The sequence below is a fragment of the Spinacia oleracea genome, chromosome 6 (assembly GCF_020520425.1).
Source record: "Spinacia oleracea cultivar Varoflay chromosome 6, BTI_SOV_V1, whole genome shotgun sequence".
Classification (NCBI taxonomy): domain Eukaryota; kingdom Viridiplantae; phylum Streptophyta; class Magnoliopsida; order Caryophyllales; family Amaranthaceae; genus Spinacia; species Spinacia oleracea.
The window spans coordinates 43,244,806-43,271,685 of record NC_079492.1 but is presented as its reverse complement, the minus strand read 5'-3'; the positions used below and the strand labels follow the sequence as shown (position 1 = coordinate 43,271,685).

The 26,880-nt window shown below is 39.8% G+C and overlaps 2 protein-coding genes across 2 annotated transcripts in view; one reads left to right on the top strand and one right to left on the bottom strand.

The window, feature by feature from the left end:
* Positions 1 to 351: 351 nt before the first annotated feature.
* On the bottom strand, positions 352 to 3,681 carry LOC130463103 (uncharacterized). Its single transcript, XM_056832143.1, has 4 exons — positions 3,408 to 3,681; positions 2,195 to 3,221; positions 1,061 to 2,073; positions 352 to 957 (listed from the first exon to the last, which is right to left on the bottom strand). The coding sequence occupies exons 1-4, from the start codon at positions 3,585 to 3,587 to the stop codon at positions 352 to 354; spliced, it is 2,826 nt and encodes a 941-aa protein (XP_056688121.1). The 5' UTR covers positions 3,588 to 3,681.
* A 6,893-nt stretch (positions 3,682 to 10,574) lies between these two features.
* Positions 10,575 to 26,880, top strand: part of LOC110778276 (uncharacterized) — a 29,767-nt gene continuing 13,461 nt past the window's right edge. Inside the window, exons 1-5 of the mRNA XM_056832142.1 lie at positions 10,575 to 10,760; positions 24,800 to 24,862; positions 25,035 to 26,230; positions 26,308 to 26,607; positions 26,686 to 26,791. Of these exons, the coding sequence (XP_056688120.1) occupies positions 10,575 to 10,760; positions 24,800 to 24,862; positions 25,035 to 26,230; positions 26,308 to 26,607; positions 26,686 to 26,791 (1,851 nt within the window). The remainder of the gene's footprint in view (positions 10,761 to 24,799; positions 24,863 to 25,034; positions 26,231 to 26,307; positions 26,608 to 26,685; positions 26,792 to 26,880) is intronic.

Here is a 26,880-nt window from a genome sequence, read left to right as displayed (position 1 = left end):
GCTACTATCAGCTTGCTGACTCGGGGTAAAATACCAGATTCAAACAGCACAATTGCATAAATGAGGGCAAGCATAAAATAGAAAAATAAAATAAACAACACAATATCATAAGCATAAGATCAACACCATCTGAATAAAGCAAATTCGACAGCCAATACCAAAACTGACATTTGTTAGCTGATAAAAAAATGGCACAAGGTAAAGTTTACAAAAACAAGCATAAAATATCCCAGGGCAAAAAGTGCCACAAACAGCTGATACCAAAAGTGCGTCTAAAAAAATAAACTAATCTTTAAAAACAGCAACGCCAGATGAACCACAGGATGATACCGGTGATGACTGCCCGCACCTTCAAACTTGTTGATGATCCGTCTGGTTGGTACTGGAAGACGGCAGGGCAGGATCCAGGTAGTCTTCTTCCTTCAGCTCAATGGGAGGGAGAGTCAAGGGATCAGCATTCTGAATGATCTCCTCCGGAATGATCTGTGACTCCCAACCGGTTGGTACCCTGTGCTTTTCCTCCACCAGGAAAGCATACTCAATATCCTCACAATCCTCCTTGGTAAGGCCAATACCATGAACGCCACAACAGTGGGCAGCAAACCAGCCACCGTTATGACTATCCGTGATACGCTTACTATAGGTCTGGGACCGAGAAAATCGCAAGGCACCATCCCGAGCACCGGTCTTGTAAGCAGCTTTGGCCTTCTCATCCGCCTCCAGCAACTTCTCAGACAGCTCTTTGTTTTTGGTCTCCTCTGCCTCCAGTTTGTTCGCAACATTCTCCAACTCTTGGTTGCGTTGCTTCACCCTTTTCAGCTCAGAAGTTTTTTGGTCCAGATCTTGCTTGGCGTCATTCACCTGCTTCTCCAGCTCAGCCTGCATTTTCTGAAGGTCTTCATTCTGCTCCTGGTAGCAGAGGTACAGCTTCACAAGCTCCACTGCGGAGTTGCAGGCCTACAAAAGACAAATCGTCAAAAAACAACACCGATTGCATACCTTGAACAAATATATATATATATACAAAAAGCATACCATAAAAGTAGCACCGATTTCATACCTTGAGCAAGTCATTCATATGTTGGGCAGCCGGCGCGTCAATCTCAGCAGCAGGATTGTCGCGAGGAGTAGCCAGATCCTTCAAAGCCCTCCAACCCATGCAACCACCTCCTTTGCAGTCATCGGTGAGTATCGACTCACCACGAAGAAGATCAATTTTAGGGTTCCAGGATTCGTCAGGCTCACCAGGAGGAACCTCAAAGTACTTCATCTTCCTGGGAGTTAAGCAAATCGGAGTCTTCTCAATCCACTCTCCAGGACGGACGAAGACACCCATGTTCAGACCAGAGCTGGTACCAGCGCTCTGGCTAGGGCGAACATACCCAGAAGAGGTATGAAGAGTAGGAGGCATGAGAGGAGGAGTCTTCTGGCCCATACCAGCAACATCAGTATCATTAACCTCTTGCTCCTGATTCTGGCGGGTTGGAGTCATAAGATCCACAACCATCAAGTCTGGTTGGGCTATCGGCTCAACATTCTCAACAGCATCACCCGCTTGGCCTGCGACGTTCGCATCGGCAGCTGATTCAATACCCTTCTCAGGAGACTTCTGCTGAGACTTGTCAGGGGCAGGCTGTGTAGTACCGTCCACTCGAGACCGATTCACCCGAGTGAAGGGTTGGTTACGATCGGGAGGACGCCTGCCAGTAAGGGCAGCACCGCGACCGCAATCCAAACTTTTAAAACCACCAGCCATGTCAGGAGCAGTATGGACGGTCTTGAAGACAGGTTTTGGAGCAGGGTTGTCGGGAGCAGTATGAGTCGTTTTGAAAACAACTCCAGTGGGTGCACGGATGGAAAGCGGTTTGGGAGCTGGTATGGAGCTTAATCTCTTTGTCTTCTTAGCAGGAGACTCACTCACAACCTCCTCCCGAGTCGAACCACGCTTTTTGTTGGCTTGGGTTGCGTAGGTCGACAGAGTAGAAAACACGCCTTTCGGATTGGGAGGGTTGTTGGTAGTAGGACGACCGTCTTTGCCCAAACCGAGAATAGCAAAGTTGAGAGTATGCAGACCTGGTAAGAAAAAACAAACAAAAGATTTAAACACAAGACAAACAGCAAATGCGTACAAAACAAGAAAAGCATACTTAAACAATATAAGAGGGGGATATAGCTATCAGCCCCACGACCATACCAAGAGTATGGGTGTGGCACAAGCCAACTGCAGACAGCGGCCCATTTCCCAAAATATACTTAGCAGGAGGCAACCAGTACTTAGGAACGGTCACAGACTTCTGCAAACCGGTGTCAACATGCAAACAGGACACAAATTGGTGGGCCCTTTTCTCCCTGAAACCCAACTCCCGAATGGGGTAATGGTTCATATGAGGACGGGGGAGATGAAAGCGAGTCCGAATGGGGAAATCAGAAGGCACTCTCAACCAGTAGAACTTCTTTTCCCAATCTTTACAGCTAGACAGCTTGGGGTTGACTGTCATTTTGCTTGCCTTGGTGTAAAAAGACCACCATCCAGACTTCTTCTTGTACTTTTTCAACCAAATCAGCCGCCTAAACAGGTTAATGGTTTGGGGCCATTGTTTAAAAGATAGCAGCCAGGTAAAAGCCACAACATTCCTCACTACCTGAGGCGTTACCTGCGCCAAACATACATTCCAAGCCCGGAATACCTTCTCTATAAAATGATGAAGAGGAAATCGGAGGCCGAAATCTAGATGATGGGCATACACGCCGATATGATCAGGAGGACAATCCAAAATCACACTCCCCTCAGCAGGAATCACGAGACGGTACCCTTTGGGCAGTTTCAAATACTCTTTGGCGCAGCGCGGATGGTCGTCTTTGATAGCCCTATCACGGAAAGATTTGATTATTTTAGCTTTGTAAACGGCACTACCAGCAGGAGGAGGACTCTCAACCCTGTAGCTCATCTCCTCCGTATCGGAATCTGGTTCCACATCCAGATCCCCTTCTCTCAAAACCTGCTCACACAGAGAGGTCACGTCTTCACCATCATCCCACAACCGGCCAATATCATCATCAGACTCCAAAATTGAATCCCCTACATCCTCATCATCTCCCCCACCACTACCGGCGGAGTTATCGGACCCCGCAACATCGTTAGCACGACTGCTAACCTCCCCTTCATCCATCTGACGGCTCCCACCAGCCACGTCCTCTAGATGGGCACCCCTGACGGCATCCTGGTTAAAAGACACAACAACATTGCCAAAGTTAGTGCCATAGTCACCATATCCTTTACCGGCAGGGTCCATAAATTGCGTCCATGATCGAAGTTCGTACTCAAGGGCAATAGAGGGAGCATCCACTGCCGGGATTGTTTCGCAGTTATCTACTAAATTCAAATCATGACGAATGTCGGCTCGTACCTGTTTGCGCATATGAGCCTGTAATTCCTTTGCAGCATCCTCGTAAGACGGCTCAAAATAGTCAGAGGCAGACGGTTTATCATCATCCTCAAAATTGACATCCTCAGAGGTAGACGCAGGGTCAGCATCGTCATACCCAGCCCCACTCAACACATTATCACTATCTCGCTCACCCGACATTACACCCAAATATAAACCTATACGAAGGAAGAAACAAAAACAAAAAAGACTATACCTTCTCGCACAACGGAAATTTAGCAGCCCAGAACCGAGGTACAACACTTCCACAAGCACCACAGTCAGCAACAGAAACAGCGCCGAAAAAATAACTCGCAGGAACAAAGGAGAAGATTTGAGAAAGAGAGAGAAAAGTTTGAAGAAAAGAGCGAAAGTGTTTTGACGTTTTAAGAAAAGAAAGTTAAATAGTCAAAAATCGAGGAAAACGGGCGATTTGACAGTTAAAGGCAGTTGAAAGGACAGAGAAAATCTCAGCCATTGAAATAAAATGATAAAGCGACACGCGTCGCATAGCACGCAGATGCATCACACGTGGAATAAATTTAAGCGGTACAAATTCAAAATACTTCCTAAATAATTCCAAAACCTCAAGGGGGCTAGTCAGCATCCAAAACCTCAAGGGGACTAGTCAGCATCCAAAACCTCAAGGGGGCTAGTCAGCATCCAAAATCTCAAGGGGACCAGTCAGCGTCCAAGCATCCCCAAAGGAGCATATCGGTAAGAGGGAGCAGGACACCCTATCTGCTTAGTTTCAGCGAAATTACAGGTGGTATTCACTACGAGAAAGCTAATCAGCACTTAACACATAAACACACCAGCATTTCGCGGAAAGCGCGCAGTCTGAGGGGGCTAGTTGTATGGAGAGCACTATTTTCAGAGCAAGCACATCAGTCAAGACAGATATGCTCACTCTGAGGGGGCTAGTTGTACGGGTATGCTACCAGCTGGCTGGTAGCATCGCCAAACTGTAAGGATAAAGGTAAATAATCCTTAACGGCAGTTATTATTCCCTACCAGCATCTCTTACAAGCCGGTAGGGAGGAGGCACGTGACCAAACCAAGAAGTCAACGGGTCGCTATCAATCGGGTAGGACCCATTTGTCCGTACGCCCGACCCGCGCCTATATATATGGGCTTCATTTATGACAAAAGGTACGCAAACACAATCATTTCCACTAAAACCAAAATACTTATCACTCATCATACCTGACTTTAGCATCGGAGGGGGGATCCTCGAATCACCCTCGAGGCTAGTTCATCTTTGTTATCTGCGCAGGATATCATCAGGATAACAGCAGCACTCAACCAGCAAGACATCTCCAACCGTTCCCAAATCCTACCGGAACACATACACTAAATTTTAGATCAGAGTCATTAGGCTAGTACCAGCTGAGAGAATATCACCCCATCATATTCATCGCCATAGGAACCGCTCTCTATCATCTACAAAGTGCAATTATTGGTCAATATGTATGGAAAACTACAGAATTTCAGAATACAAAATGCACGATTAATTGTAAGAATCAATAAAAGACTGTATACAGCCACACAGAAAATCAAACTAATTTGTACAAGTGCAGAACTAACAACCTGATACTAGTTAATCGCCAACACTGCAACTGACAATCATCCAGCTTCTAACATGGAAATCCTTCTAACACTTCTATATCACTCCTTATACATGGAAGGCATGAAGATAAATGGATGACTACCTAAGAAAGAATTCCTCACAAATTCACAATTTATGAATACTGAAAAAGAAGGGAATTAAGCTACATAGAATCTTGTTCTTACTTAGAAAATTTTATTAGCCACTTAAAAATTTCGAGAATTGTCTCAAATGGCAGTGAACCAGGCTAATGATAGTAAAATAATGAAGCAGCAGCAAAGACATAAAATAAGGATAACACAAAGTTAGCAAAGAATAAATGTCAACTTTGGGCTGAAATGTTAATGTCTTGATAAGCTTGGTATCTTCAAAATAAGGATTTGGGCTGAAATTCTGGATGCATCACAGAAGAAATCAAAGTGTTTAGTTGCTTTTCATTATTAGACGTCGGAAATTTCGGGAACGTGCCACTTTTTGTTGATGAACCAGAGTACTTACAACAGTCAACCAAATCCTGATTATTATGAAAAAACACTCTAAAATAACAACAATAACAAAAAATACCAGATAAATTAATTAAATATCCATAAAAATACAGATAAACAACAATTAAGCACAAATTATTCCAAAAATAAATACCTTCGCGAATCCTCATCGCCTGGTCGACTTTCGTATGTATTTCACAAAGCACACAAGCTTCATCTTCAAGCATCTTTCTCATTTCGTCAACTTTTCAAGATCTATTTCAATTTTATTCAAAACAACAAGTTAGGGCAAAAACTAGGTTAGAAAGGAAATAAGATTTAGCAAGAGAGAGAAAGAGAATAAACCTGGGAGTTAGGATCTTGCGGCGACACCGTAAGCCGACATCGAGAAACTCGCCCTCGAAGATCTTGTCGTTCTCCATACTTGTCGTTCACCGGTGACTGGCGGTTTGGGAAATTAAGTAGATCTGTCAAAATAATACACAAATAATCATAAGTACCAAAAATTATGTAAAGCTAAAGATTAAAAAACAGGAGATCTAAGGACTTACAATTCGGAGTAGGTTGAAGAAAATCAGTCACCTCGACGGCCGGGAACTTATATCCAACTTCTTAGATTTGAATTGATTTTTCGATTTCAATTCTCTGGTCGACATTATCAATGATGTATTATTCCACCCAAATCTTGATCAAAAGTCGGCCTTGACCGATTACTAAGCAAAGCAGAGTTGAACAAAAATTAGATCTGGGAAGATTATTGAACAGGGGAGGGAATTAGAGTGAGGGATTGTGAGAGAAGAATGCGAGGTTGGGCGGAGAAGAATGAGGGGATTCTAGATCTGAAGGGTTATTTCGCAGCGTTTCTCGCAGTAAACCTAATCTCACGCGCTGCAATATTTTGTTTTAATTTTTATTTTCAGTGTCGCAGCGTTTCATTAGGGAAGAGAGTTGCAAATTTCTCATTTAATGCATTGACCCGCGTTGACTACGTGTAGTTGCAGCAAGGTCAATGAGGGAGAGTTACAACCGAGGGGTTACAAATGGAGTTTTTTCTACTAGTGGTTCTCCGGTGGTGCCACCAGCATGAGTCTCTCCATGAGCTAGACCTTGGGGATTATACAAGAAAAGTATTTCAAAATTCAACATTCAAAATACAAGTACAAATTCAAAATACAAGAAAGCTCCAGATCCTTACTTGGAGTAATACCGGACTTCCCGACGGCAAAGAAGAGGGATCCGACTTCAACATATGAAGGCCCATCAATATTTCGCCAATTACAAGCGGCATCGGGTCCCGACCACTAGCAAACTGCTCTACAATCTCTATTAGGGAGGTGAAGGAAAAAATGCCCTTGGTCCAAGTATGCATATAATATTAAGTCTAATAAATGCTGAGATCGTCAAAGGCAAGAAATGAATACTCCGGAAACGATGATATTGCCGGAAACTAAAATATGGATCGTATCGGAAATATAAATATTATCCAAGTCGTAGATGTTGCGGGAAACGGAAACATGGTACGTATCGGAAAATATTATCGGAAATGGAAATATTGCCGGAATCGGAAATATTGCCGGAAATGGAAATATTGTCAGAATCGGAAATATTATCGGAATCGGAAAATAATTCCGGAAACGGAAATATTAAATATTTGTTCGAAACAGAAATTAATTCTGGAATCGAAAATATTAAATATTGTTCGTATCGGAAATAAATTCCGGAATCAGGAATTTAATTGGAAGTGTATCGTACGAATTAGCATCGGACGAGGCCTGCCAGACGAAGGCCCAACACGAAGACGGGCCATCGCCTAGCAAGCCAAGCGCGCCACACGAACAGCCAAGGCCACGCCAGGCCCAACGCAAGGCCAGGCCCAGCAGGCCGTGGCAGCGCGCGCAGCTGCGAGCAGTGGGCTGCGAGCATTGATGCTGCTCGCGTGGGCTTGTAGCTCGCGTGGGCCGAGCGGCCGTGTGGGCTGTGCGCGGGCATGGCCTGCACGCTTGCGGGTCATGCTCGTGTAGAGTTTGTGTTCACATACGAAAACTAAAGAGTATAGGATTTGTTTAATGATTAAATTCCTAATCCTAAAAGATAAATTAATTAAATAAGAGTTCTACTAGGATTCTAATTTAATTAATTCGTATCCTAGTAGGATTCGATTACTTATTCCATGGCCTATAAATATGAGTTAAGGGCTCATAATTTACATAGAGAATTCAAGTATTCAAAGTGATTTTTGAGAGCAAAAATTAGTCACATCATTGCCTAAAATAGCCGAAAATTCTTAGTACCTTAAGGGCGATTCTAGTTGGTCAAGCTTAAGGCGGATCCGGACATGCTGTGGACTAGCTACGGAGGGACGACACTTGGAGTCCTAAACACTTGTTCTTGTTCGTATCGGGCGCAGCAAGGGAGGGCACGCTACAAAGTGTATGCATCTGAATTATGCTAAATGATTATGTGTTAATAATATGTTTCCTGGCTTTATGGTTTTTCCGCATGATTTATGTTTATTCATATGTATCATAACCTAACAGTGGTATCACGAGCCTCTTATTATTTTCATAATCTAAATTGCATGAACATGGTTAAATTTTACAAATTTGCAAAGAATTAAAGGGGTGATTAATTTTCGTAATTAATTGCAAATTGCGTTTATTTAATTATATGTACGCAGTTTTTCGGCAGTTTCTTCGTTACTCATCCAAATCGAGTGATTTTTGTGTCAATTCCGCATGTAAAAGGCATTCTAAAATTTTTACAAAAAGAATATTTTTCGGCCGAACCCAGAATTCCCGAATTCGAAGCCTAACTATGACTTTTCGGAGGTTTTATTTTTTTGAACGCAAAAGTTTGTAAATTTAAGATGTTAAATTAAGTATTTGCGATTCTTGTTGATAAATCTTGAGTTTTTGATTGACCTACTGTATATGTTTAACAATTATGAATGCCTAGACTTGTTAATTATACAACCTAATTTGTAATTATGATTAATTTGTTGAAATTCGAATAATTTAATGTAACACCCCGACCTCTAAATCACTTATTAAGGCATAATTAGCAGCGGAAATAACCTAATTCGGTCGAGACATTACCTGCCGTAACCCCCTCTTGGGAATTACAAGGCAACCATCAATTATAAGCTATTAAACTCCAAAATTAACATAATAATCCTTTTTAATTCCTTAATAAAAGTACGTAACTTAATCAAGAATTTTTACTTAAACTTGCTACATCTTAACATTAACTTAGGTGAACATTGTAATACTGAAATCCTCGCCACTACTCGTTTCCGTGGTCCCCATTAGTACCTAAAACAGAAAACAAAACGGTGAGCCGAAGACTCAGTAACGAGTTACCCTAGCATCGTAACATCGTTTCAATTCATTTTATTTAATAAACAGGGAGAATAGAATATAGTAAAACATTTAATAAATCATCTCAAAAGCATCATTTCGAAACATCAATTCAGAAATATCATTTCAGCAACATCATTTCAAGAATATCATTTCAGGAACATTATTTCAGGAATATCATTCTTTAACCTTTTTCCTTTTAACAGTATTATTCTGGTCGTCAGGACTTTACAGGAAAACATGGTAGGACGTCTCCTACGAACAGGGGAAGCCAGTGCTTCATAACAGGGGGAGCCTGGGCTCCATAACAGGGGAAGCCAGTGCTTCATTTCAGGGGGAGTCAGTGCTCCATAACAAGGAAAGCCAGTGCTTCTTATCAGGGGGAACCTTGGTTCCATATCAGGGGAAGCCAGTGCTTCTTATCAGGGGGGACCTTGGTTCCATTTCAGGGGAAGCCAGTGCTTCTTATCGGGGGGAACCTTGGTTCCATTTTAGGGGAACTTGACCAGTTCTTACACTTTCATTTATCATGTTTACATTTCTTTTGATAGAACATTAATCAGGAAAATCTCAATCATTTAGGGTTGTTCAATAAACCATTAAATCTCGTTATTTCATAAAACCATTTCTTTCAGGAATAATAATTCATTAAATCAATACTTTGCATAAAGCTGCATTATCATAAAACAATTCAATCAAATCATACTTGTAATCCCGCAAATCATAAAACATCATCATAAAACATCAATCATTCATAACATTATTCATAAATACATTTCGAAGGGATTGCGGGTAATCGTTATCTCAATTCCACGATTTTCTAAGCCTTTTTCGTTGGTTCGTTCTTCCTGAGCTCCGAGTCTGATTTCTTTTAAAGTATTAAATCATTGAATTAGTATTAAAACGATAAATACTTTAGAATCAATATTTTATAAATATTAAGTTTATAAATAATGAATTTTAAAATATAATTTAATAATTTAGTAAAAATATTATTAAATTAGTTTTCTGTCAAAAAATATATTTATATATATATATTTGTCATTTAAAACCTTTATTATTAATAAAAGAGTAAGTAACAATTATTTAAGGCTTAAATTGAAAAGTAAAACTTACTTAGAGATATTTGGGCCTAAGAGTTTGGGCTTAGTTTTATAAGTTGAGTGGGTTGACTTGAGTGAATAAAACCAAAAGTTCCTATAAGAACTTTGGTTTCTGGAAACCAGATGCACGAAAAAGGCAGGGACCGAATGAAGAGAAGGTTGGGCGGTTGGGCGGTGGCCGGTGGCCGGTGTCCGGTGGCCAGTGGTGCGCCGACATGAGGGCTTCGCAGCGCAGCAGCATAGTGGTGATGTACGTGCGGCGGTGGTTTGCGTGAGGAGGGAGGAGCTGGGCGCGGTTGAGAGAGGAAGGCAGGGGAGATGCGAGGAGGAAAGAGGGGAGGTGGTGATCGGGGTATGGGCGGCGCTGCGCAGCGCGGAACCGTGCCGGAGAGGGGCGACGGTGGTGGTGGTTATTCCGCGGCGGAAAAACGACGGAAGAGAGGGAGAGAAAGGCACGACTTAGGGAGAATAGCAGGGGAGTTTGGGGGTGTTTTTGGGCGGTGGAAACGGCGGCTCGCCGGGAAGTATGGGCGGAGATTGATTTGAGGAGTGATAAGGTGGTGGTGGTGTGGTGGCCAGCGAGGGAAAAAGAGGAAATGGGAGGCAGAGGAGGGCAGGGGAGTTGCGACAAGGAGGAGGAGAGCACGGGCAGTGGGTGCGGTGTTGGTCGACGGTGGTTGGCGGTGAGGATGGGCAGTAGTGGTGGTGGAATACGGTGGTGGCAGTGGTTGGTTTCAGTGGCTGATGGTGGTTGTTCGAACGAAGCAGGAAACCAGGGATGGGTGATTTTCAGTTTTGGTTAAACTGATTTGGTTGGAAAAATGGTGACAATTTGTGGCTTGTTTATAGTGTTGAGTTGAGTGAATAATAAGCTGAAATCCTTGGGAAACAAGGCATGAATGTAGACTGAATTGTGGGTGGAAAGGAATGAAGGAATTCCTTCATTCTTGTTTTTGTTTGTATGCTATTGTTTGTACGTGAATAGCAGGGAAGGAGATAGGAAGATGCCAATTTGTTCCTTAGGGGCATTTTGGTCATTTTACTTAGTTAGGCAAGATTTCTGAAAATTGGTTTTTATTTTTAGGAAATAATTTGAATAGAAATATTTAATTAAAATTAAGTTTTAAAATAATCCTTTATAAAAATATCGTTAACGAAAAATAAATTTAGTTTTTGAATAAAATAAGAACGTTCCGAAATTATTAAAAATCCGAAAATAATTAACATTTAAAAAAGTCGTTAAGCTCGTAAATATGAAATTAAATTATGTATTAAAAAAAAAAATCGCGTAGCAATATTAAAAATTAAAGCGAAATAAAACTTCGTTAATTAAAATAAAGTTCGAATTTAGGATTTAAAACGATTTTAAGCTAAATAAAAATAATTAAGCATAATTAATCGAGTTTTAAAAATTCGGGGTATTACATTTATAATTGATTTGTTTTTCATAATTAATTAATAATTTAATTAGGTACCAATGATTAAAATCCATCATAAAAATTGTTAATTTATGTTAAATTTTTAATTTTTATGACCTAGATTTGAATCCATGTTAATCGGAAATTAATTGATTAATAAATTTTCGATTTTTCGCCCTAAAATTATGAAATTAATATGTTTTATTAATTCGTCATTAATTTTAAATTAAAAATTTTAAATTTTTATGAAAACGCTCATGAATGTTGCACGCACAAAGCAATGGAAGCTACGCGTTACCCTTAAGGGGTGTTGTATAGTGCGGGCACGCGACGACGAGCAATGGAGCTCATCGCCCGTGCGGTACGAATGCAGCGAGCAACATAGCGTGGCGCGCGCGCAAAGCAAAGGAGCTGGCCGTGTGTGCTATGCGATGGGCGAGGGCGAGGGGCAAGGCAAGCGAGCATTCGCGTGTGGGCAGCAAGCGAGCTGCGCCATAGCGCGCACTGCCTCGCGTGCAGCGAGTGCTGGCTCGCGTGCAGCGCGCGGTGCCTTGCGAGGGTGAGCAGCAGCAGACGCGACACAGCACATAGGCTGCGCGCATCGTGGCCAGCGATGGCTGCGTGTGCATGTGGCCTATGGTTGTGCGTTGCGTGGTGATGTGCGTACCTTGTGTTACGATTAAATCGTTTTAAATTTTAATTTGAGATTTTCAGTTCGAGTAATTTTAATTAATTTTAAAATTAATAATTTAAATTGTTTTTTTGGATTTTAATTTTGAATATTATAACTATTAGAAATTTTAATTTATTCTAATTATTTTACTAAAATTAAAAACCTTGAATTAATTTAAATTCAACTGAAAAATAAATTAAATAAGTGGATTCAATTATAAATTTATATGAGCTTTAAATTTTAATTAAATTTGTATGTTTCCGGTTAGACTAGAAATACATTTTTATGTTTAAAAGTAGTAAAGCATATGAATTTATTGGTTTAAGTGGGAGCAATTTTAGTCATAAACTCTTGATTACGTCTACAAATCCTTTAAGGTTAAACAACTTGATTAGAATTAATAAGGACTGAATAATTGGTAGATTATTGGTGCCCTTGATTAATTGCTGCAAATATTTATGTGCTGCATAACGTGTTTTACCAACCAGCTATGTGGGCCATTCATGATAATGAATGGGTGAATGGTATATATTGTATATGTACTGTTTGGAAGGTTATGAAGGACTAGTATGGCCCAAATAGGATAGAAAATATGGTCCGCGTACCATTAATTTGAATGTAATTGGTCTAAAGCTCCAAATTTGTTTTTCAATTCAAATATGGTATGCGTACCATCAAATAGTTGTAATTAGTTTAATTATAGCTTATCCTATTTGAAGAAAATGGCGCCTCCCACGGAGATTTTCAAGACGGACTTTGAAGTTGAAGCTTCAAGATGAAGTCGGACCATACTAGATCACATTTATCTTATGCATTCTTTAAGTTATTTATTGCTTTTAAATATGTCTTAAATATGCATGACATCGAAGCTTGATTATGTTGCATGATTAAGGATTTTAGTTCACTTAAAATCTAACCAACATAGTAAGAGCCTTAAGTTCCAAACTTAAAAATTGAGTTAAAAGGTGCCATGCCAAAATAACACTTACTTGGATATCCTTTTTTCATCGATCTTAGTAATAGTTTTCCGCCATAGCGAGGTGTTACTTATCGATACTAAATGGGTAAGGTACACAAATAATTGTGAGTACATGTTAGTTTTGGTGAAACTCAACGATATAAGTAAGGGGTCCTTTTATGTCGTGGCAAAATCGATAGGTTTACCTAATAAGTTCTTAGACGTACCTATCAACCAAGAGTAGTTTCTAGACTATTAGCAAAAGGCTTTTGCTTACCTAAAAGATTTTAGAATTAAGTCTAAATACATAATGTGCTTAATTCTTCAATGATTTTATTTACACCTGCCGGAACACATAACTTGAATAAAATGCTTAATGAACATTAAATTATGCATGCATGCTAGAATTTAAGTTTATTAAGAGAAACTATGAATGATTATTTATTTGTTTATTTTTTTCAATTGTAGTTTTAATTATGGCAAACAACAATTCATTCAACATTCGATCAATTCTCGAAAAGGAGAAGTTGAGCGGGAAAAACTTCCTTGACTGGCAAAGGAACTGAAGGAAATAATGCCCTTGGTCCAAGTATGCATTCTATGTTAAGTCTAATAAATGCGGTTCAGTATTAATTAACAAGTTAATAATTCAGTGAGATCAAGTGAGCTGAATGCCTAGCTAGAGGCCGCTTCAGTTCAAGTGGAATTAATGATATTAATCCACAGCTTACTCTTGACTGAACCCGTAGGGTCACACAAATAGTACGTAAACGGATCAAGTATTTAATGGCATTAAATACTCCATCTATGAATATTCGGAACCGACGGATCTTGGTTTCAGTGGGAGCTAAGATCGTCACAGGCAAGAAATGAATACTCCGGAAACGATGATATTGCCGGAAACGGAAATATGGATCGTATCGGAAATATGAATATTATCCAAGTCGTAGATGTTGCCGGAAACGGAAACATGGTACGTATCGGAAAATATTATTGGAAATGGAAATATTACCAGAATCGGAAATATTGCCGGAAACGGAAATATTGTCAGAATCGGAAATATTACCGGAATCGGAAAATAATTCCGGAAACGGAAATATTAAATATTTGTTCGAAACGGAAATTAATTCCGGAATCGGAAATATTAAATATTGTTCGTATCGGAAATAAATTCCGGAACTGGAAATTTAATCGGAAGCGTATCGTACGAATTAGCATCGGACGAGGCCTGCCGGACGAAGGCCCAGCACGAAGCCGGGCCATCGCCCAGCAAGCACGCGCGCCACAAGCCCAGCCAAGGCAGCGCCCAGGCCTACCGCAAGGCAGGCCCAGCGCGCGCCAAGGCCACAGATGCGTGGGCCGCGCTGCGTGGGCTGCTGCTCGCACGCGCATGGGCAGCCCTTGTGGCTGCCGTGTGTGTGTGAGTTTGTGCTCATGCGTGATTCCTAAATCTACAAGAGTTAGTGTATGATTAAATTCCTATTCCTAATTGGATAAATTAATTAAATAGAATTCATGTAGGATTCTAATTTCAATTAATTCGTATCCTACTAGGATTACGATTCCTTTTCCATAACTCTATAAATAAAGGCCTAGGGGTCATTATTTATAAAACAAGTTTTAAGTATTCAAAACTAAGATTTTTAAGCAGAAAAATCAGCCAATATTCTTGCCTACCTAACCGAAAATATTAGAACCTTAAGGGCGATTCTAGTTGGTCAATCTTAAGGCGGATCCGGACGTGCTGTGGACTATCTACGGAGGGACGACACTTGGAGTCCTAAAGACTTGTTCTTGTTCGGTTCGGGCGCAGCTAGGGAAGGCACGCAACAAAGAGTATGCATCTAAACTATGCTAAATGATTATGTGTAAATAATATGTTTCCTGGCTTTATGGTTTTTCCGCATGATTTATGAACTGTCATATGAATCATAACCTAACAGTGGTATCACGAGCCCCTTATTATTTTCATAATCTAAATTGCATGAACATGGTTAAATATTACAAATTTGCAAGAATTAAAAGGGGTGATTAATTTTCGTAATTGTTAATTAATTGCAAATTGCGTTTATTTAATTATACGTACGCAGTTTTTCGGCAGTTTCTTAGTTACTCATCCAAATTGAGTGATTTTTGTGTCAATTCCGCATGTAAAAGGCATTCTAAAATTTTGACAAAAATAGTATTTTTCTGCCGAACCCAGAATTCTCAAATTCGAAGCCTAACTATGACTTTTCGAAGGTTTTAGTTTTTCGAATGCAAAATTTCGTAAATTTAAGATGTTAAATTAAATATTTGCGATTCTTGTTGATAAATCTTGAATTTTTGATTGACCTACTGCATATGTTTAACAAGTTTGAATGCCTAGTCTTGTTAATTATGCAATCTAATTATTAATTATGATTAATTTGTTGAAAATTAGAATAATTTAGAATTAATTTGATTTTCATAATTAATTGTAATTTAATTAGAAACCTATGATTAAAAACCACCATAAAAATTGTAAATTTACGATAAATTTTAAATTTTTATGACCTAGACTTGAATCCATAACAATCGGAAATCAATTGGATAATAAATTTTCGATTTTTCGCCCTAAAATTATGAAATTAATATTATTTATTAATTTGTCATTAATTTTAAATATAAATTTTAAATTTTTATGCGATTCGTTCATAAAACTTGCACGCACGAAGCAATGGACGCTTCGTGTTACCCTTAGATGGTGTTGTATAATGCGGGCATGCGACGACGAGCAAGGGAGCTCGTCGCCCGTGCGGCACGAATGCAATGAGCAAGGGCGTAGTGCACGAGCACAAGGCAGCAGCCCTGCCTTGTGTCGTGTGCCACGAGCAATGAACGAATGGGCATGGGCGAAGGGCAAGCCAAGGCAGTCGCGTGTGGGCAGCAAGCGAGCTGCGCCACAACGCGCGCTGCCTCGCACAAGGGCGCGCAGCCTCGCGCGCAGCGAGCGCAAGCTCGCGTGCCACGAGCGCTGCGCCCAGCATTACTCGCGCGCACAGCGAGCGATGTCGCGCGCCCAGCGAGCGATGTCGCGCGCCCAGCGAGCGATGTCGCGCGCCCAGCGAGCGATGGCTCGCGCGCCCAGCGAGCGATGTCGCGCGCCCAGCGAGCGATGTCGCGCGCGCAGCGAGCACCAATACGTGCGGAGGCTTGCGATAGGGAAGCAGCAGCTATGCGACGAGCGCATGGGCTGCGCGCACATGGCCAGCAATGGCTGTGTGCGTACGGCCCATGGGCGTGCAACGCGTAGGGTGTTTGCGTTACGATTAGATCGTTTTGAATGTTTAATTTGAAAATTTCAGTTCACGTAATTTTAATTAATTTTAAAATTAATAATTTGAATTATTTTCTTGGATTTTAATTTTGAATATTATAATTATAATAAATGTTATTTATTCTAATTATTTTACTAAAATTAAAATCATGAATTAATTTAAATACGACTGAAATTAAATTAAATTTTTTGGATTCAATTATAAATTGATATGAGCTTTAAATTTTAATTAAATTTGTACGTTTCCGGTTGGACTAGAAATACATTTTTATGTTTAAAATTGGTAAAGCATATGAATTTATTGGTTTAAGTGGGAGCGCTTTTTAGTCATAAACTCTTGATTAGGTCTACAAATCCTTAAGGTTAAAACAACTTGATTAGAATTAATAAGGACTGAATAATTGGTAGATTATTGGTGCCCTTGATTAATTGCTGCAAATGTTTACGTGATGCATAATGTGTTTTACTAACCAGCTATGTGGGCCATTCATGATAATGAATGGGTGAATGGTATATATTGTATATGTACTGTTTTGCAGGTTATGAAGTGACTAGTATGGCCCAAATAGGATAGAAAATATGGTCTGCGTACCATTAATTTGAATGTAATTGGTCTAAAGTACCAAAGTTATTTTTCAATTCAAATATGGTCTGCGAACCATCAAATAGTTGTAATTAGTTATAGCTTATCCTATTTGAAGAAAATGGTGCCTCCCACGGAGATTTTCAAGACGGACTTTGAAGTCAAAGCTTCAAGATGAAGTCGGGTCATACTAGATCACAAATATCTTATGCATGTTTTAAGTTATTTATTGTTTTAAATATGTCTTAAAATGCATGAGATCAAAAGCTTGATTATGTTGCATGATTAAGGATTTTAGTTCACTTAAAATCTAACCAACATAGTAAGAGCCTTAAGTTCCAAACTTAAAAATTGAGTTAAAAGGTGCCATGCCAAAATATACACTTGCTTGGATATCCTTTACATCAATCTAGTAATAGTTTTCGCTCAGCGAGGTGTTACTTATTGGTCCTAAAGGGGCAAGGTACACAAATAATTGTGAGTACATGTTAGTTTTGGTGAAACTCAACGATATAAGTAAGGAGTCCTTTTATGTCGTGGCAAATTCGATAGGTTTACCTAATAAGTTCTTAGACGTACCTATCAACCAAGAATAGTTTCTAGACTATTAGCAAAAGGCTTTTGCTTACCTAAGATGTTCTAGGATTAAGTCGACAAACTGTGCTTAGTTCTTCAATGATTTTAGGATCTTGGAATCATTTTATTCACACCTGCCGGAACACATAACTTGAATAAAATGCTTAATAAACATTGAATTATGCATGTATGCTAGAATTTAAGTTTATTAAGAGAAACTGTGTATGGTTATTTATTTGTTTATTCTTTTCAATTGTAGTATTAATATGGCAAACAACAATCAAAACATCATCATGGGTTCTGAGCTTATGGTCAAGCTGAACCTGACAAATTTTCTTGAATAGGAAGCTAAGCTAGTTGAAATAGTCAAACTCAATGGACTTGAGTATGTACTGTCACATCCCATGCCAAGCTACTATGCCAGAGACATGACCCCTGAGAGATTTTACGCCTGGGATGCGAATCTCAAAAAGGTTATGAGTCTCATGCTGAACAATATCCCTGATGATTGGGCTAGAAGGTTTGTAGCCTATGAACCTTTTACGCTCATCAAGAATCTGAGGGATATCTGTCGTGGAAGTACGGAGGACAGGGACCTGAACGTCCATGAGTTGATTGAATCAATGTCTGGTCTAAAGGTTAGTTCTCCCAACAGGTGTTATAGGATGGAGGTCTAAGAAACACATGTTCAGCTCCTTCGCACTAAACAAAGGGTAGGCGTCCCACTGAGGTTCCATGTGGATCTTATGTGTTCATATTTTGATCGCCTAAGTCTACTAGGAACACCAATAAGCGAAAGGATGGCAGTCTCTGTCTTGCTCAATTCACTACACAGTGGGTTTGGTCGCTTCAAGCAACTATACCTAAGTGAACCAAGAGAAGAAACAGTTGCAGAATTTATTCACCTTGTCAGAAAGGCTGAAATAGTACTGGACTGTGAAGCCAAAGATTTACTCAAGGCTAGAAAGAGACCATTCAAGAAAGGTGGAAAGTCCAAGGGCAATGCTAAATCAAAGCAGGACAAGTCCACATCAAGCTGTCTTTATTGTGATGGAATAGGCCATTACAAAAGAGAATGTCCAAAGCTAAAGGAAGATCAGAAGAACGGAACAGTCGTTCCATCTTCAGGTATTTTCGTTATAGACTGTATACTTGCTAATTCAACTTCTTGGGTATTAGATACAGGTTGTGGCTCACACTTATGTTCCAATCCACAGGGACTAAGAAGAAGTAGAAAGTTAAGCAAGGGTGAAGTCGACCTACGAGTGGGAAATGGAGCACGGATTGCTGCATTAGCTGTAGGAACTTACTATTTGTCGTTGCCCTCCGGGCTAGTTTTGGAACTGGAAGAATGTTTCCATGTTCCAAGTCTTACTAAAAACATCATTTCAGTTTCTTGCTTAGATGCTAAGGGATTTTCTTTTATAATAAAAGACAATAGTTGTTCGTTTTATTTTAAAGAGATGTTTTATGGATCTGCTAGATTAGTCAATGGACTTTATTTATTAGATCACGACAAACAAGTATATAACATAAATACCAAAAAGGCCAAAAAGGATGATTCAGATCTCACCTATCTGTGGCATTGTCGATTAGGCCATATAAACTTGAAACGCTTAGAAAGACTTCAAAGGGAAGGAATTCTAGAACCATTTAACTTAGAGGATTATGGTAAATGCGAATCATGTTTACTTGGCAAAATGACAAAGCAACCTTTCTCTAAAGTTGGAGAAAGAGCAAATGAACTATTGGGTTTAATCCATACAGATGTATGTGGACCAATGAGTACAAATGCTAGAGGTGGTTTCAGCTACTTTATCACTTTCACTGATGACTTCAGTAGGTATGGTTATGTCTACCTAATGAAGCATAAGTCTGAATCCTTTGACAAATTCAAGGAATTTCAGAGTGAAGTAGAGAATCAATTAGGCAAGAAGATCAAGGCACTGCGGTCTGATAGAGGCGGTGAATATCTGAGCTATGAATTTGATGACCATCTGAAAGAATGTGGAATTTTATCAGAATTGACTCCTCCTGGAACACCACAATGGAACGGTGTGTCGGAACGGAGGAACATAACCTTGCTAGACATGGTTAGATCAATGATGGGTCAGGCCGAACTTCCAATAGAATTATGGGGACATGCACCAAATACAGCCGCACTCACTATAAATAGAGCTCCGTCTAAAGCTGTTGAAAAGACTCCATATGAGTTATGGTTTGGAAAGCCTCCAAAAGTGTCTTTTCTTAAGATTTGGGGATGTGAAGTATACGTCAAACGATTAATTTCAGACAAACTTCATCCAAAATCTGACAAAAGTATCCTTGTGGGCTATCCAAAGGAAAAAAAGGGGTATTACTTCTACAATACATCTGAGAACAAAGTGTTTGTTGCTCGAGATGGTATCTTTTTGGAAAATGATCACATTTCCAAAATGACAAGTGGGAGAAAAGTAGACCTCGAAGAAATTCGAGTCGAACAACAAATTCTAGAGAATGCTCATAATGACATTCAGGATGAAACTATGAGATCTTTAGAAGTTTCTGGTGAGAATCATGTACAATCTACAGATGTAACCCCGCGTAGATCGTAGAGATATAGGTCTCAACCGGAAAGGTACTTAGGTATTTTGACGAACGAGAGCTATGACGTTCTATTACTTGAAAGTGATGAACCTGCGACTTACAAACAAGCTATGACGAGCCCTAGCTCCAAGCAATGGCATGAAGCCATGCAATCTGAATTAGACTCCATGTCTGAAAACCAAGTATGGGATTTGGTCGATTTGCCAGATGGCTACCAAGCCATTGGAAGCAAATGGGTTTTCAAACTGAAAAAGGAAAAGGATGGGAAACTTGAAGTTTTCAAAGCTAGATTGGTTGCAAAAGGTTACAGGCAAGTCCACGGTGTGGATTACGATGAAACCTTTTCACCAGTTGCAATGCTAAAGTCTATTCAGATAATGTTAGCAATCGCTGCATATTACGATTACGAAACTGTGTTTATGACACAGCCTGAGGGTTTTGAGGATCCAAAGAATCCTAAAAAGGTATGCAAGCTAAAGAAATCAATCTACGGATTGAAGCAGGCATCCAGGAGCCGGAATATACGTTTTGATGAAGCAGTCAGTGACTTTGGTTTCATCAAGAACGCAGACGAATCTTGTGTATACAAGAAGGTCAGTGGTCAAGATGGCAGACTCCAAGCAAGGCTACCTACCCATGTCTCATGGAATGACTCGAAGCAAGACTCAGTGCCCAAAAACACTTGATGAGCGTAGACGAATGAATGGGATTCCGTATGCATCATTGTTGGTTCAATAATGTATGCTATGATATGTACACGCCCGGATGTTGCGTACGCACTCAGTGCTACGAGCAGATACCAGTCAGACCCAGGAGAGGCACATTGGACTGCTGCCAAGAATATTCTGAAGTACCTAAAAAGGCATAAAGATGACTTCCTGGTCTATGGTGGAGATGATGAATTAATTGTTAAAGGCTATACGGACGCAAGTTTCCAAACCGACAAAGAAGATTTCAGATCACAGTCTGGGTTTGTCTTCTGCCTCAACGGAGGTGCAGTAGGTTGGAAAAGTGCTAAGCAAAGCACCATTGCGAATTCTACAATTGAAGCGGAGTACATTGCTGCACATGAAGCAGCAAAGGAAGCTATATGGCTAAGGAAGTTCATAGGTGAACTTGGTGTAGTCCCCTCCATTAAAGGACCAATAGCCCTGTATTGTGATAATAACGGAGCTTCTGCACAGGCAAAGGAGCCTAGACACCACCAAAGAGTCAAGCATGTACTTCGTAGATTTCACCTTCTACGAGAGTTCGTTGAAAGAAAAGAAGTCGAGATAAGCAAGATTGGTACTGATGATAATATATCAGATCCATTGACTAAACCTCTGCCGCAGGCGAAGCACAACTCGCACACTGCAGCTATGGGAATCAAGCATATTGGAGAATGGCTTTGATGTCCTTGTTTAATGTTTTAAAGTTTTAGAGGTTAATACTTTGTAAAACATTATTGGTTAATCATTCACAATAAATGAATAGAATTCATTTTCCATTTAATTTGTGGTTTATTAAATGATGAGTCCCTTCAATTTGACGAAATATTCAAGATAGACTGTCAGGACCAGTCCTGTGACTAAGAAACGCTCAGGTAATCACCTATCAAACGAAGTCTAATCTCAAGATCGCAAGATTGGGATTGTCCTCCCATAAATCGGGATGAGATGCTTAAAAGTTGTACAAGGTCACTCGGAGAGCTAGAAACTGTAAAATGCATGGCCGTGCTCGGATGAATCATAGGTTATGATTATCTATTTATTTGATCAGTTGAACTTTGAAACCGAGAAACACCTCTGGACATAATAGGGATGACAACTCTTACCTTATGTTCAAGAGCAAGCATCAAGCGACAAAGGAATTAGGAAATGCACACTTGTCCCAAAGGACAAGTGGGAGACTGAAGGAAATAATGCCCTTGGTCCAAGTATGCATATAATATTAAGTCTAATAAACGCGGTTCAGTATTAATTAACAAGTTAATAATTCAGTGAAATCAAGTGAGCTGAATGCCTAGCTAGAGGCCGCTTCAGTTCAAGTGGAATTAATTATATTAATCCACAGCTTACTCTTGACTGAACCCGTAGGGTCACACAAATAGTACGTAAACGGATCAAGTATTTAATGGCATTATATTAAATACTCCATCTATGGATATTCGGAATCGACGGATCTTGGTTCCAGTGGGAGCTGAGATCGTCAAAGGCAAGAAATGAATACTCCGGAAACGATGATATTGCTGGAAACGGAAATATGGATCATATCGGAAATATAAATATTATCCAAGTCGTAGATGTTGCCGGAAACGGAAACATGGTACGTATCGGAAAATATTATCGGAAATGGAAATATTGCCGGAATCGGAAATATTGTCGGAAACGGAAATATTGTCAGAATCGGAAATATTATCGGAATCGGAAAATAATTCCGGAAACGGAAATATTAAATATTTGTTCGAAACGGAAATTAATTCCGGAATCGAAAATATTAAATATTGTTCGTATCAAAATTAAATTCCGGAATCATGAATTTAATCGGAAGCGTATCGTACGAATTAGCATCGGACGAGGCCTGCCAGACGAAGGCCCACCAAGCCAAGCGCGCCACACGAACAGCCAAGGCCACGCCAGGCCCAGCAGGCCGTGGCAGCGCAGCTGCGAGCAGTGGGCTGCGAGCATTGCTGCTGCTCGCGTGGGCTTGTAGCTCGCGTGGGCCGAGCGTCCGTGTGGGCTGTGCGCGGGCATGGCCTGCACGCTTGCGGGTCATGCTCGTGTAGAGTTTCTGTTCACATACGAAACCTAAAAAGTATAGGATTTGTTTAATGATTAAATTCCTAATCCTAAAAGATAAATTAATTAAATAAGAGTTCTACTAGGATTCTAATTTAATTAATTCGTATCCTAGTAGGATTCGATTACTTATTCCATGGCCTATAAATATGAGTTAAGGGCTCATAATTTACATAGAGAATTTAAGTATTCAAAGTGATTTTTGAGAGCAAAAATTAGTCACATCATTGCCTAAAATAGCCGAAAATTCTTAGTACCTTAAGGGCGATTCTAGTTGGTCAAGCTTAAGGCGGATCCGGACATGCTGTGGACTAGCTACGGAGGGACGACACTTGGAGTCCTAAAGACTTGTTCTTGTTCGGTTCGGGCGCAGCTAGGAGGGCACGCTACAAAGTGTATGCATCTGAATTATGCTAAATGATTATGTGTTAATAAGATGTTTCCTGGCTTTATGGTTTTTCCGCATGATTTATGTTTATTCATATGTATCATATCCTAACAGGAGGCATCACCATTGCCAAACCCCTGCTTCGAGAAGAGGAAGCGAGCAAAGATACAAAAACTCAAGGCCCTCATGCGGAAAACCTTGGGGACATCAAGCCCAGCAAAGTAAGTAGCAAGGAGGGAAAAATCCACCCCTCTGCCATATACAACAGCACTCAAAAGTGGGGGCTTCAAGCCCAAATATCTTTCAAATCCCAAGAAAAAGTGTTCTTCAACACTAGGCATGCATGGCTCCGGCATAATGGGCCACCCCAATATGGTACTAAACTCTTCAAGGATGGGACATACCTCATTATTTCCGAAGCGAAAGACATAATGATTTGGATCCCAAGCCTCCAGAGCAGCAAGAATGAAGTGAACTTCAAGATTTCACTACAAAAAAAGGGTGCATATTTAGACCGATCAGTTTCGACGCTGTTGGAAAGGGTCGCATGGGTAAGGCGGGCGCGAATATGTAATTTGCATATTTCGACGGTTTGTACAGTCGAAACAAATTTCGGCGCCCCGAAGCGTCGATATGTGCATAAAAAGACACGTGGTACCCAAGTGTTGCATAAAGAATTTATTTTTCACAAAAAATCCCGCTAACTGAAATTTTCGCAATCCCGCTTTACTGGGCTGCAACTCCCACGTTTCTCTCAACTCCTCCATCACCGACCTTGCTAGCTAGCTCCAAAACCTAACCACCCTCTGACGAATCCGTCCTCTATCACGTTCAACACCGTTAGCGAATCCCTTGGATTTCGTCTTCAACCTATACTGTTAGCATAATCAAATTCCTCAATGCTCTCAGCTCATCCCACTTTTATCTCACTTCTCATCCTACATTTTCAAGGAAATCGCAATTGATTCGCAATTCGCCCAAAACATTCAAGATAAATTCGCTGCTTCCTCTGTTTTTTTGTTGGAGAAATTCGAGCATCATCTGGGTTTTGAGTTGCTGCTTCCTTGGTGTATCTGATAAATCCGCTCAATTCTTGACTGTAATTCGATCTTCCAGGTTACTTTTCTTGTTTTTTTATTTTTTTTATTTTTACTTTTGTTGCTGAAATTGTATGTTTTAAGTTCTTCTCTACATATTTAAAATATTTTTAGGAAATTATACAAATTGTATGGTTATTTAGTTTTTGTTGTTGTATTTTGTGAAATAATTGTCTCAACGTCCTGATCGAAAAGAGTTTTTTTGGAATTTTTGCTTCAATTCGTGTATTTGTTGATGTATTTTCTTTTTCTTTGCCCGTAGATTGTTGAATATGTCAATGTTAATTAGTGGGGCCAAAATTGACATAAACTTGGGTTATGTGTTTAGCTGTCTAGGTTAGGCTTGATAGTGTGGATGTAAAAACAAAAATCTGGATTTAATTATTCCAGAAAATACCGAGAGCTATTGGCTTTTTTTACATGATAATTGGCTGTTTTTCTATCCTTTTTCTGTTGGCTTCCAGGAGTCAGCAGGATTGGTGCTCATACCTGATGGATTTGTTTTTCACTTAATGTTATTTTGGCATGTATATTGGCTGCAAGAGACCTTTAATACGATATCACCCACCAATAACTTGAGAAATGATAACATGGAATGGATATCAACAAGAACTGCATCAAACAGACCTAAATGAACTCCCAAAAATTATGGTTCAGTAACTGATTCCAGTAGTTTTGTTATGGTTATTCTCGGAAAAGCCATCTTCTTTCATTTTGTCCACACTTAGTCCCGGAAAAGCAAGTCCTGGAAATGATATTGACGTGTATTTGCAACCATTAGTTCATGAGTTGAAATTGCTGTGGGGAGGGGTTCAAGCTTTTGATTCTTTTGACGAAGTGAAATTTAATTTGCGCGCGGCTCTGCCTTGGACTATTAATGACTTTCTTGGCTATGCAATGCTCTCTGGTTTGAGCACAAAAGGTTACAATGCATGTCCTATATGCATGGATTCCACACCCTCTGATAGATTTGGGAACAAGATTTGTTATTGTAGCTATAGAAAATGGTTACCCGCAGATCACCCATATCGACGTCAGGGTGAAAAGTTTTGTGAGAAGTTTGGAACTAATGAGTTGGGTGAAGCCCCATCTCGTCCTAGCGGCACAGATATATTGAGGCAACAAGAAAAGGTCGAGTATGTTTATGGAAAGTCAAAGGCACCACCGAAAAAGAGACAAAGAGGACAAACTGATGACAATGATGTCCAAGATGAAATTGTCTTTGGTACCAAGAGAAGCATATTCTTTGATTTGGTGTATTGGGAGCATAATCTTCTAAGGCATAATTTAGACGTTATGCACATTGAGAAAAATGTGTCTGAGAATCTTTTGGGAACACTTCTTAGTATGGATAAGAGTAGAGATAATAGGGATGATCGAGAAGCCCTTGAAGCATGGAGAATAAAGACTCACCTTTGGCTTAGTGCTGATCATAATGGAAATGAATACATGCCTCCAGCTTCCTATTCTATGTCTAGGGAGGAAAAAGAGAGATTCTTAAATGTTTTGCAGAAACTTAAAGTTCCGGATGGATATGGATCCAACCTTTCTAGTTGTGTGAATATGAAGCAAAGGAAGTTGATTAACCTCAAGAGTCATGACAACCATGTTCTAATGCAAGATATCCTCCCCGTTGCCTTAAGATCTTCTAATGATACAAAGGTGATTGACTTGTTGGCTAGATTGTCTTCGTTTTTCAAGAAGTTGTGCTCCACCAGTATTGATCCAGATGATTTATATGGTCTTCAAGATGGAATTGTTTTAACTCTTTGTCAGTTGGAAATGGAGTTTTTGCCTTCATTTTTCACAATCATGGTCCATTTGTTGATTCACTTAGTGGAGGAGGTTAAACTTGGTGGACCAGTGCAATACAGATGGATGTATCCCATTGAAAGGTTTATATCTTACCTATGTGAATTATATTTTTATTAAATAATTTACATTTATTATATACAAATATTTTATTTGAAAGGTATTTGTCCCATTTGAAGTCACATGTAACCAATAAAGCCCAACCTGAAGGATCTATTGCGGAAGGCTACCTTTTAGAGGAGACAATTAGGTTTTGCTCGAGATATCTTCAAGGTGTTAAGACCATCTTCAACATGCCTAAAAGGATGGATGATGACATTTCAAATTCTGATGAATACTTATTTAATTCCGGCGGTCGAGTCATTGGAAAGGAGGTCAGCATATGCCTTGATGGTCAAAGCTTAAAACAAGCCCATCGCTACGTTTTACTTCACTCTGATGAGATCAAAGGGGATCTAGAGTAAGTATTATGTTGGTTTTATTTTGAATAACAAATTTTGTAATAAATCACTCTTATGTTTTTTCTTCTTCCATGAAGTGAATTTTTAACCGAGAAGCGTCAAATGAACTTAGAAATTTCTGTCGCGGAGAGTGATGAAAGTAAATGGATCATCAATGAATTTGGAGGGTGGCTGCGAAACAAGGTTACTTAAGTTATTTTAATGTTAATACATACTTCTGTTTTTGAAAAAATAAACTTTATTTGATATAATTAAGTATTATCGTAGGTACG

Bases quoted from the DNA above. Each gene is read 5' to 3' on its own strand.
- LOC130463103 (XM_056832143.1), bottom strand. From the start codon at position 3,587: ATGTCGGGTGAGCGAGATAGTGATAATGTGTTGAGTGGGGCTGGGTAT. The intron at 3,222-3,407 runs GTACGAGCCGAC...TCTTTTAACCAG, and splicing joins AGGCTCATATGCGCAAACAG to GATGCCGTCAGGGGTGCCCA. The intron at 2,074-2,194 runs GTATGGTCGTGG...TTTTCTTACCAG, and splicing joins GTGCCACACCCATACTCTTG to GTCTGCATACTCTCAACTTT.